The sequence below is a fragment of the Thermobia domestica genome, chromosome 17, assembly GCF_964235325.1.
Source record: "Thermobia domestica chromosome 17, izTheDome1.hap1.1, whole genome shotgun sequence".
NCBI lineage: Eukaryota > Metazoa > Arthropoda > Insecta > Zygentoma > Lepismatidae > Thermobia > Thermobia domestica.
The window spans coordinates 186,334,948-186,347,891 of NC_137470.1; the positions used below are offsets into that span (position 1 = coordinate 186,334,948).

A 12,944-nucleotide genomic window follows, 5' to 3' on the forward strand; every position below is an offset into this window, starting at 1 on the left:
TTGAGAAATAGGTTTATTTGTTTTTTGCTCTATTTCTGCTAATATCACTGCTGGAATAATCCCTCTTATTCCACCCCCATCAATTGAAAGGATATATTTTGTCATTTATGCTAAAGTCTAGATGTTCTTGCGTATTTTTTATTACTGGTTACTCAAAATTGCTGTTTGTTTTATAGATTCGCTGAATGCATAACCGATGTACTAACTTTCACATTGACTTTAATACGAGTTGCTTAGTAACTTTGTAAAACAACTCTCATGAAATAAGAAATTACAGTAAGTAGTTGGTGTAACTCTGCGCCCACACAAACTGAAAGTACTTATCCAGAGTTACTAATTTAAAGAAGATATCGGTCTAAATTAAAACTTTTTGTTATTCTTTATAGCTAAATAATTTGTTGACAATAAAGACGGTATCTCTTGCTGTGCCTGCGTTCTTACCTCCTTCCTTTGCCGCCTCTAAATTTTTATTATAACCCTGCGAATCTTTATCCTTTATCTCATCAATTGTAGCCTGTTCTCATAGCATATTGAAAATTAGCTCAATCGGCGTCTTATGATCTCTTAAAGGCTGTTTCTTCAAGTCTTTTATTTCTTTATGATGCTTTGTTTTTACTCCAAATGTTCCTTCAGAAATTACGTCTGTCAATATTGCGTATTCGCTACCTTCAATATACTTGTTATTGTGGTCAGATATATTTCTATTACCTCATTCCTTTGTTAGTTGATTTCTGACTGCTATTGATTCTATTCTCTTTTGTATCCATTCTTGAGGGTACCCTTCTGCAGCATAATCGGCATAGATTCGTTTGAGTTCAAGTTCAGGGTTTTCATATTCTTGTAGTCTTTCATACCCAACTTTTGCAAGCCAACATTTAAATTGCTCAACTCTTTTGGAAGGAATAGACAGCAAAATACGAAACAACCCCTCGACATTTGTACAATTAACATTCTGTTTACCACCTTTTGTTTTAATTTCAAGGGGGGTGACAAATTGTCCCCATCCTTCAGAAAACCCTATATCTCTGCTTTTTATCTTTTTTTAGATAGTCAGATGGGTTCTTACTGCCTGTCAGAAAAGCTATTCCTTCTGTTATTACGTACCACCATTCTCCATCGTGTAATACTCTAGTAAAATTGCTATTATCAAAAGCAGTAGTTTCAATATCTCCTTCTTTTAAAGTTAAAGTATCAGTCATAAGCAACCTCTATAAGTTAAGAATAAACATAAAAACTAAAAAAGGCACTATTTTTAAGTCAGAAAAAATATTACTTACAATTCAATAACTTTCCAAAATCAATTATGTGTGAAAAGTAACCACTATCCATAACATCATCACTTATATCATTAACGTGGATAAGAACTGGACGACATGAAAAGCCTTTTGGATGATTTAGTTCATCTATTTTCTTTTGTACCTCTTGTATTATTGAATGACCAATTTTATCTTTTGAAAATTTGATTTTGCAAATGTAGAGTGTGTTAAACTTCGTTTGAATCATATAATCAATTTGACAACCTGCACTATTACGAGTTCTCTTCTGAAAAAATGAATTCTCGATTATTATTACATCAATTCCTAAGATATTATGTATACTCTTTCTATTATTCAGCACCAAATTTTCAAATTGAAGCCCAATAATTGAATACCACTTTGGTAAGAACCCTATAGAGTAGGTGTCACGACTAATTTTTCCTAGATCTTTTTCGATATATTTTAGATAAAACCTTAAATAATTATTTTGAAATCTGTATCTCCTGAGTCGTGAATCAGTACCCGTTTTTATACTCCAAGTATGATCCTTCGCAATAAAACCAGCAAGCTCAAGTTCATATAGATACTCAGAAATGCGTCCATGTCTCACGATATTTAAAGTAGCACAAATTTCTTTTTGTTCTTTAGCTCCAGTAGAAAGAGCTCTGACTATTTGCTTATAAAAAGCAGTTTTTTGCATGAATAAATCTGAGAATATTTGATTAAATTCTTCAACTAAAAACCCACCTTTTGTAAAACAAAGCCTTTTAATATTTTCTTCAGCGCTATGTTTAAAATTTACCTCCTCTAAATACTTTGGAATTCCGCCAGTTACTGCAAGCACCTTAAACTTTTCATATGCTGAAATATTTTTTGGCCAAAATTCGTTGCAATCAGAAAGTGATAATTCTCCGAGTGCTAAAGTTAACGATATTCTCCCTACGAAACCAGTACTACTAAGTATATTTTTCTCGATCCAGGATGAAGCTGATCCACAAACAACAAAAATTAGCTTATTATTTTTCAGCTGTATATCCCAAAAATTCTTTATTTTGCCTAAAAAAGTTGGATCTTTAGAGCCCATCCAAGAAATTTCATCGAAGAGCAAGAATATTTTGCCAGATAGTAAACGTTCACCAACTGCCCATAGTAAGTCACTCCAGTCATCATACCTAGCAAAAGATGTATTAAATTGTCTAGCAACTTGTCTAGAAAATTCATTAAGTTGATGGGATATTGTAGTGTGTTTTTCTGGTAGCAAGCCTATAAATGAGTAATATTGCTCGAAATGCTTATTAAACTCTTGAATTAAACGAGATTTTCCTATACGGCGCCTTCCTTTGACTACTACAAAAGATGCAGTATTTTTTTCTGTAAGCTCCAGTAGTTGTTTTAACTCAGTTTGCCTACCAATAAATGATGGAGACATAAAACATGAAATATAAATCTTTGTCTCCATTGTACGCGATAAAATTGGAGACGTAAATAAATAAATTTAAATCTTTGTCTCCATTTTAAGCGGTACATAAATTTTTAGGTGCAGAAAAAGCTCAATAGAAAAAATGGTCCATTTCTGTAATTTTAGACATCCACGCCTAAAGAACAAACAAGTCGTATCCTCTTTTTCCGGAATACTCCCATATTGGCTGAAATCTTGAATGGAATACATATTGTAATTTAATTGTTAGGTCATTTATATTATAAGCAAAACAGAAATTTAAAAACTAAAGGAGAAAACCTACGTTGTACAGGTAGCTACAATTTTTAAGTAAAGCAGTAGCCACTGATTAAAGATCGCTTATAAAAGAACTCTAAACTCAACTAAAAGGTAGTTTCAGTAGTCTTACTATCACGAAAGAAACTTACATGTAAGTTTAACACTATTTTCATGCCTTGTATAGAATTTTTTTTTTAAAAGAATTTAACGTTTCCTATCTCAAATACTTTTTTTTAGAGAGCTATCTACAAAGGTTAAAAAAGTGAAGAATAAATAAGAATGAAAAATATAAATAGGGTATTATTATATACCTTATTTTTATTATTTATAATAATAGGGTTTTTCTCTAAACTAAGAAACACTCAAAATCAGCCAAGGAACAGCTTTTTATGGCATTATAGTAGTTTGCTTAACTTGTGACCTTAAATTATGTTAAACTCCTCTACAGTAGCCCACTTCTCAGCTTAATGAGATTTCATTTTCCAATCTAAAATGGCTTAAACTGCCAAAAGTCTATATAATCTCGAATCTAAAGTACTTAATTCACAAATAACTATTATGAATAGTTTTACTAATATAGCATTTTTATGGCTACTTCTTATAGACGGAAAATCTCTCCCCTGAGTATATTGTAAATGTGTTAAGCCCTATTAAAGTTTAATAGAAAAATCGTAACGAAAATTTTTTTAGAGCAATTCATATTTCAAACCACATTTACAGTATATATCTGTTATGGAGGAGAGAAGAAGAAAAGTGGTAGATAGCCTATTTGGTTATGTAAGTGTCTCATAAGCAAAGTATAGTATATTTTGCAACATAATGCAGATGCAACTTATAGGCAGCCTTTTTGTTTAAAGTTAAAATGAAATTAAATTTTGTAATTTTTTTGAGGAGTGTAAGTTGAGAGCAGAGTTAAATTTTCAATACCACCATTGTCCTTTACAGAATTTGCGTTACCTGTGCATTTTTGTAATTTCAATGAAAACTTTTTAGAGCAATTCATATTTCCGACTGCATTTCTAGTCTTTAGAAAAGAGGTCATTTAGTGGAGTATGAAAGCGGAGTTGTGCAAATTTTTTTAAAAAAGTGAACAGTTTTTGTAATTTTGTCGAACTTACTATAGTAAGACCTAGCAAACCTGGTCTTCTGAATTGCAGATATTTGGAGTAAATATGGACAGTATCAACTTATGCTTGAAAAAAAAATTGTCTACCCTTCCGGAAAAACCTATGAGAAATCCGGTATTACTATAGTAAAAGGTACAGAGACATCTCTCTACCCATTTATGACTGTATTTTAAATTACCAGCTTTTACAAACATCATCATGAGCTATGTAACAGAAAAAAAAAGATTTTGTCAACAAACATAGCTTATTTTAACAGGAGAAAACAATATGCATGACAAGCAAGCCTTATTTGAAAGAGCAGCAGAAGTAAAAGCAGAACTACTCTCAAGAATAGAATCATCTTTATCCTACTTGTTAACAAATGGTACTTTCCACGGCGGTAAGTTCTATGTTGGTAATATTAGGGTAGATAGGGGAAAAAGCTTAGTAGTAGAAATAAGAGGAGAAAAAGCTGAATTATGGGTTGATGTTGCCACGAGCGACGGTGGTGATATATTTGACCTCTGGCGGGATGTTACTGGCAAGACGAAGTTTCTTGATACCATAGAAGATATAGAAAAATGGCTTGGCCGTTCAACATTTCAACCAAATCAGTTGGAATACTTAAATAAATCAGAAATACATTGGGATTACCACGATGAAAACAACCAAGTAATAGCTAAATTTTATCGTTATTATGATGCTACAGGAGAAAAACGATATAGCTGTTTTGATGTAAAAAAAAACTCAAGTAGTACTGCACCAAACCCAAGACCTTTATATAATATTCCAGGTATAATTAAATCTGACAAAATTGTTTTCGTTGAAGGTGAAAAATGTGCTGAAAGTTTAATAAATAAAGGCATAACGGCAACAACAACGATGTTTGGGGCGAATGCACCTATTGAGAAAACAGATTGGACTTTGCTAAAAGGTAAACATATTATCATTTGGCCAGACAATGATGAAGCAGGCAATAAATATGCCAAAAACGCTGAAAAGAAACTTTTAGAACTTGGTGTTGCATCACTTGTTACGCTTAAGATTCCTGAAGATAAACCAAAAACTTGGGATGCTGCTGATTGTATTCAAGAAGGGATAGATGTTGAAAAGTTTTTAGCTACAACTGTTCGCATACCATGTAGAAAAAACGTTACCTTCTTTCTTGCAGATCAATACTTAAACGAAAAATCTTCTGGACCAGGTGATATTATTGAGCCAAGAGTTTTAACTGCAGGTGGTCTTTTAGTATTTGGTGGAGCTCCGAAGGTTGGTAAAAGCGATTTTCTCATCTCATGGCTTATATATGGCTGCAGGAAAATCATTCCTTAGCATGTCACCTACTAAACCTTTACGAAATCTTTATCATCAAACAGAGGTTGGTTATTTCTACATGTGTGAGCGCATGAAACAACTTAAGCTTGATCCAGAGGTTCGTAAATTAGTTTCCTGTAATTTAGCTATTACACCACAAACAAGGCTGCTTTTAAATGAAGACTGCATTAAAGACATTGTCACTGAAGCAGAAAAGATCTTTGATCCAAGTACAGTTGATGTCATTGCCATTGATCCATTGCGTAATATATTTGATGCTGATGAACATGGTAGTGAGAATGATAATAATGCCATGATTTTCTTTCTCTAGGAGAGAGTTGAAAAACTGCGTTCTCTAATCAATCCAGATGCTGGAGTAATTTTAGTGCATCATACAAAAAAAAATGCCAAAGAAGTTATTGGAAGAAGATCCATTTCAAAGCTTTAGTGACGCAAGTAGTATGAGGGGATTTTATACTACTGGAATGGTCATGTTTAGGCCGGATGAGAAAAACAGCAATCGTCAATTGATATTTGAGTTACGTAACGGTCATTCTATTTCACCAAAATGCGTTGATAAAGTTAATGACCATTGGTATGAGATTGATCCAGAGTCATAGGCTGGTAAATAAAGATTATGGTGGGAAACTAGATGCCGAACGTTCTCGTAGATATGACATTATCTTGGACTTAATATTTGCAGAAGGACGTAAGGGCCATGTTTATACAATTAATCAGTTTTGTCAGGCATTTGAAAATAAAGAAGGTCTTGGCAGTACACATTCTATTCGTGATCGTCTCGATGTTCTTGCTACCAAAGGCTACGTTAAATTCAACAAAGAAGGCAAAAGCGCTGCAAGAAACAAATACTGAGTACTTTGCGTTGAAGGTATGGAATTTGGGCAAAAAATACTTGATCCAGAGAAGAACAAAAAGGTTACAGTCTATCACAGGTTACTACCCACACACTACAAATCACCGCATTATGGCAGCGTAATTCCTGTAGAAAATCCAAATACTTGGGTTTATCACAATTAGATCATTAACACTTCAACCATTTCTTAATAGAGGGGCAAAATATGCATTCTAAAAATTCCTATACTGGTATTAACCCAAAAGTTGTTAAACACACACGACACTATGCTAAACTTCTGAAGAGAGGAAAAGCTTTTGCTTATAAAGACATTGAAGATGTTGAACAAGATCTTTTACTTGACTGCTTGCCTGGCCTTAATGAACTTGAAGGACATTTTATAAAACAGTACGTTAAATGCCGTGCTCTTAATTTGAAAGAGAAAAAAACTATGTAAAAAACGTACCATTAATTTTGTTGATGAAGCTTTATACGAAGTGAGCGATAAAAGCCTTGAATATAGCTCTGCAGTACGCAATGACGTAAATGAAGCAATTGCAAAGTTACCTAGAGAGTTAAGAAAAATATGTAAACTATTGGCAGAAGATCACAGCATTTGTGAAATTTCCAGAAGATCTGGTATACCAAAATCAACTCTCTGCGACACAATCAACAAACTACGCAGAGTTTTCCCACCTTAAATCATACCTAAAACGAGATTTCCAACTATAAGGGGGGAAAATATGAAAACAATAAACTGCAAAGAAAGAGCAAAAATGGTCACAGGTGTGAAAGTAGTAATCTTTGGACCTTATGGAATCGGCAAGACTAGCCTACTTAAAACCCTCGATGAGTTAACAACACTTTGTCTTGATTTTGAGGCAGGTTTACTTGCTGTTCAAGATTGGCAAGGGGATTCGATAAGTGTTCGCACTTGGAATGAAGCTAGAGATGTTGCTTGTCTTATTGGTGGACCAAACCCTGCGCTGAAATCTGATCAAGCATATAGTCAGACATCATGAGCATGTATCAAGTAAATACAGAGAGCTCTTTTCGGAGTTTTCCAAATATCAATGCATTTTTATTGACAGTATTACCGTAGCATCACGCCTTTGTTTATTATGGGCAAAAATGGAACCTGAAGCTTTTTCTGAAAGATCAGGAAAACAAGATATGAGAGCTGTTTACGGATTACTTGCTCAAGAGATGATGGCCTGGCTTAATCAATTTCAACATATCAGAGACAAAGACATCATTACAGTTGGAACTCTTGGGCAATACCTTGATTTCAATCGCTCAACTTGGCTGCCTCAATGTGAAGGGGCTAAAACTGCTAGTGAAATTCCAGGTATTGTTGATGAGGTGATCAGCATGGTTGGAATCAAGAAAGATGATGGTACAGAGGTTCGTTCATTTGTCTGTCAGACGATTAATACTTGGGGATTTCCAGCTAAAATCGCAGTGGCTGCCTGAATATGGTTGAAGAACCGCATTTGGGTAAATTACTTGCGAAAATTAAAGCCAAAACCTTGGCTCCTATCATTTAATTAAAAATTGGAGAAATTATTATTGAACAAAGCTTTTTCAATATCGGTAAAAAATTCCCTTTTTCAGTATGAAAGAATACTTGAATGATCAATCTCCTATACCAGAAGATATAATTTCACCAAGGATTTTAACAAAAAGAGGTCTGTTGGTGCTGGGTGGCCTACCTAAAATCGGCAAAAGTGACTTTTTGATCTTTTGGCTTGTCCACATGGCTGCTGGTAGATCATTTCTTGGTATGACACCAAATAGACCTTTGAAAATTTTCTACATGCAATCTGAAATTGAATATGAATATATGAAAGAACGTTTGCAACAACTTCAACTTGATAACGAACTTCTGGATGTAGCTGCTAACAACTTAATCATTAAATTTTGTTGTTTCAGCGTCTTGGAGTTCGCAATATGAAGGAGCAGGAGCATTTGTAGGAAACCCCAATAACACCAATACTAATAAAGGGCAAATATCGTCAATTAGCTGGCAGAATATTTATAATTTAGGAAACTCAAGTAGTGGATTTTCTAGTTCTGGTATCGTCATAATTCCTGCTAATAAGACAGTAGCAATCTTATTTTACACATCACCGTACTATTATACAAGTAGCAATAATTATTACACTCAATTTTTGCAATGGGGATTATACAATTTTCGCAGTAATTTTCTCACCACAGGACTTGAGGTAGATGTGGAAAGGACTCTCAGGGCTTGGCAATGCCCAGGATTAGATGCCACCCACAAAATTTGGAATTAGATACTAGAAAACGGAGAAAACCAATGCCAATTTATATTAGATTTGAAAATAACAAACAAGTAGAGACAACAACGCTTGAAAGTAAGCCAACTGGAAATGATTGGTATGAAGCGCCAAAGAATTTTGATTGGCAAAAAAGTTATTGTCTAACAAAAGGAGGAGAAATTGCTCAGCGTACTAAAGAAGATATACAAAAGGAGTTGCTGGATAATACGAAGCTTTGTGCATTTGATAGTATGCGTTTCTATTATGATAATCATACTCACCAATATGCAGGTCATTCTCACCAAAAAGCTAAATCTTACGAAATTCAAGCGGAAGCCGCAAAAAGCATTCTAGCAGCACCAGAATCTATGAATGGAAAGGATAAAGAAATTATAGAACCTTTAGCAAAAGTCCGTGGTATTATGGTTATTGAAATGACAGGAATAATTGAGGAAAAAGTGAGAAAACCAGTAAAAGAAATAATGAAATGTGAAGAGCTTGAAGATTTAGCCAAGAGAAAGATTGAAGAAGCCAAGAGTGAAAATGAGCTACAGACTTTGCTCGATGATTTCAGGAAAAAAATACAAGAAAGTTAAAAGAAATGGCTGAAGAATTTTTACATGGTGTAAATGTTATTGAGGTAACCTCAGGAGCAAGATCAGTACGTACAGCTAAATCATCAGTAATAGGAGTAATTGGTACTGCACCTGAAGTAGAAGTGGAAAGATTTCCGCTGAATAGACCAATACTGATAGCAGGAAGCTTAAAGGAAGCAGCAAGGCTTGGAAAGAGTGGCAGTTTACCTTCTGCAGTAAATGAAATATTTTCCCAAGTTGGTGCAACAGTTACAGTAATTAGGGTTTAGGAAAGTGAAAACAGCGATTCAAAATTAAAAGAAGAAGAAGAGACGCTGAAAAATATAATTGGCGGTGTTGATAAAGAGACTGGAGAGTATCAAGGAATTCAAGCATTCCTCAGCAGTGAAAGTATAGTTCATGTTGCCCCAAGAATATTAATTGCTCCTCAGTTTACTCACCAACTACCAGAAGATGGCAAAAATCCAGTGGTTGCAGCATTAATTCCTATAGCAGAAAAGCTGAGAAGCATAATAGTACCAGATGGATCAAATACCAATGATGAAGAAGCAATAAAATGGAGAAAAATTGTAGGCAGCTCAAGAGTTTACGTAGTTGATCCATGGGTGAAGGTACTTATTGAAGGAAAGGAAGAAATCTTGCCAGCAAGTTCTTTTGTAGCCGGTTTAATAGCTAAAATAGACAGCGAACAAGGATTTTGGCACTCACCTTCAAATAAAGAAATAAACGGTATTGTTGGCACGAGCAGGCCTATTGATTTTACGCTCGGTAATACAAATTGTAGAGCAAACCACTTAAATGAAGTAACAACGATAATTCATCAAAATGGCTACAGACTTTGGGGAAATAGAACATGTTCAGATGACTCAAAATGGGCTTTTCTATCAGTGAGGCGTACTGCAGATTTAATTAACGATAGGTTACTTCGAGCTCATCTATGGGCAGTTGATCGCAACTTACATAGATGATGTAATTGAGGGGGTGAATTCCTATCTGGCAAGTTATAAGCACAAGGGGCGATTATTAGCGGAAAATGTTATGCAACACCAGAACTCAATACACCAACAAACATTGCAAGTGGAAAAGTATACTTTGACTTTGAGTTTACACCATCATATCCGGCTGAGCAAATAACATTCAAATCTCATCTCGTAAATAATAGTGTAATAAGTTAGGAGAAAGCAAAGTGTTACCAAAAATACTGAGAAATTTTAACGTATTTGTTGATGGTCGTGGTTATGCAGGGAAAATTGATGAAATTACCCTACCAAAACTCACCATTAAAACAGAGGAATATAAAGCTGGTGGTATGGATATTCCAGTAAATATTGACATGGGCATGGAGAAACTTGAAGCAGACTTTACTTTTTCTGAATACGATACAGAACTCTTTCGGCTATTTGGGTTGATAAATGGAAATTCGGTATCATTGACGCTAAGGGGAGGATTACAAGGTAGTGGTAGCAATGATATTGAAGCTGTAATCATAAACCTCAGGGGAATATTCAGAGAATTTGATTTTGGTAGTTGGGAACCAGCTGAAAAAGCAACGCTGAAGTGTATTGTAGCTGCTCATTACTATAAACTTACTATCGGTGGTAATGAACTGATAGAGATCGATGCTGAAAATATGATCAGAAAGATAAATGGTGTTGAGCAGATGGCTTTGTTACAAGCAACGTTAGGTATTTAATAGAATAGATGAATATATTTTCATGTAGCCACTTTCTTATTGAAAAATTGCTAATAATGCTGTATAACTATTAATGTTTTTTAAGTATTTTTACTATGGCTTTATCTAAATTTCTCGACCCCAAAAATGATATAGCATTTCGGCGTATCTTTGGTACTGAAAAGAATAAAGATATCCTCATTCATTTTCTTAATGATATTCTGAGCTTTACTGGTAAAGATTAAATAAAAGAAATAGTTCCTCAGCACTATAATGGATGCTGAAATTGCATCTAAAAAGCAAAGTATAGTTGACGTTCTCTGCAGGGATGAAAATGGAGTACAAGTGATTGTTGAAATGCAGGTTGCTAAGACAAAAGGATTTGAAAAACGTGCCCAGTACTATGCAGCTAAAGCATATTCAAGGCAGGCTAACAAAGGTGATCAATATGAGAATCTTAAAGAAATTATTTTTATTGCTATAGCAGATTGTATCTTATTTCCGGATAAGGCTGAGTATAAGTCAAAGCATACCATTCGAGATGAAGAGACTAATGAACATGACTTGAAATATTTTTATTTTACATTTATTGAGTTGCCAAAGTTTCCAAAAACTAAGGAAGATCAATTAGAAAATGTAGTTGAAAAATGGGTCTATTTTTTTAAGTACGCTGATGAAACAAGTGAGCAGGAATTAGAAGGGATAATAGGAAGTGATGCAATAATCAAAAAAGCGTATGAAGAGATAAACAGATTTAATTGGTCAGAGAAGGAGTTTCTAGCCTATGAAGGAGAGATAAAGCGTATTCGTGATGAACAGGCTGTTCTTGCTCAAAAACTTGATGATGCTAAAGAGGAAGGAATCAAAATTGGTGAAGAGAAAGGAAAGATTGAAGTTGCAAAAGCGATGTTGACTAATAATGTTGATATTAGCACTATTGTTAAGTGTACAGGTCTTTCTGTCGATGAAGTTCAAGAATTAATTCAAGTTGAGGAAAAATAAACCCTACTATCATCTTTATATTGATAAATTTAGTATGAAAGATCGTTAATCAAACACAAAAACTGTAGTAAAAAATTATAGCCCTTCCCATAATAGTCCGAAAAGAGTAAGATATGGATTTATAGTAGTGAAGGTAAAGATGCCAGTAGCATATAGTTATGACTTAAGGAAAAAAGGTAATGGAAGTGTTGGATGAAGGAGAGAGTGGAGAAATTGTTGCCAAGAGATTTAAGATCGGAAAAACAACTTTATATGAGTGGAAGAAAAGACGTGAGAAAACGGGAGATTTTCAGTCAAAAAAGCCTGGGAGCGTGGGCTATAACCATAAAATTACCAACTGGAATGCATTTGCCGAATTTGCAAATGAACAAGGTAGCAAAACTCAGAGATGGCTAAGCTTTGGGGCAATATTAGTAGACAAACAATTCATCGAGCACTTAAAAATATAGGATTCACAAGAAAAAAAGACCTACCGATATAAAGAAAGAAATGAGGAAAAGCGAGCTCAATTTGCAAAGGTTATACCGACAAAAGAACTTAAAGAATTAGTGTATATAGATGAGTCTGGCATTGATAGCACTGAAGACTATCCCTATGCATATTGCCAGAAAGGACAGCGGTTTTATGCTCTAAAATCTGGCAAGAAAACTCAACGAATCAGCATAGTTGCAGCTTTAAGTGGAAGAAAAATAATTGATCCGTTAACCTTTGAAGGCCACTGCAATATGGATATCTTTAATAAATGGTTTGAGCAGTTTCTGAGACCGATTTTGGAACCTGGACAAACTGTTATTCTTGATAATGCTACTTTTCATAAGTCTAATAAGATTACTGAACTTGCTAAAGGAGTTGGTGCAGAAATTTTATATCTACCGCCTTATTCTCCCGATTTTAACAAAATTGAGCATAATTGGTTGCTATAAAAAACAGAATTAGGTAAAACATTCCTCTATTCAAATCTTTTCGTCATGCTGTCGATTCTTCTTTCTTATGATTTTTTGGACTATTATGGGAAGGGCTATTAGTAGATAGTTTAGGTAATATTTGAGGACAATTCGTAATTACTAGGTTGGAAGAAAAGTAGATGTGTTTTTTACCTAATGGACTACCGAGAAAAGTTGAATTTAGTTTGAAGAGCTACAGATG

General features: G+C 34.3%; 1 protein-coding gene across 1 annotated transcript; it reads left to right on the forward strand.

The window, feature by feature from the left end:
• Nucleotides 1–9,129: 9,129 nt before the first annotated feature.
• LOC145674272 (putative prophage major tail sheath protein) lies at nt 9,130–10,092 on the forward strand. Its single transcript, XM_081744108.1, has 2 exons — nt 9,130–9,339; nt 9,394–10,092. Exons 1-2 carry the CDS (start codon nt 9,130–9,132, stop codon nt 10,090–10,092), a joined length of 909 nt encoding a protein of 302 aa, XP_081600234.1.
• The last annotated feature ends 2,852 nt before the right edge of the window (nt 10,093–12,944 follow it).

Bases quoted from the DNA above. Each gene is read 5' to 3' on its own strand.
- LOC145674272 (XM_081744108.1), top strand. From the start codon at position 9,130: ATGGCTGAAGAATTTTTACATGGTGTAAATGTTATTGAGGTAACCTCA. The intron at 9,340-9,393 runs GTAAATGAAATA...ATTAGGGTTTAG, and splicing joins GTGGCAGTTTACCTTCTGCA to GAAAGTGAAAACAGCGATTC.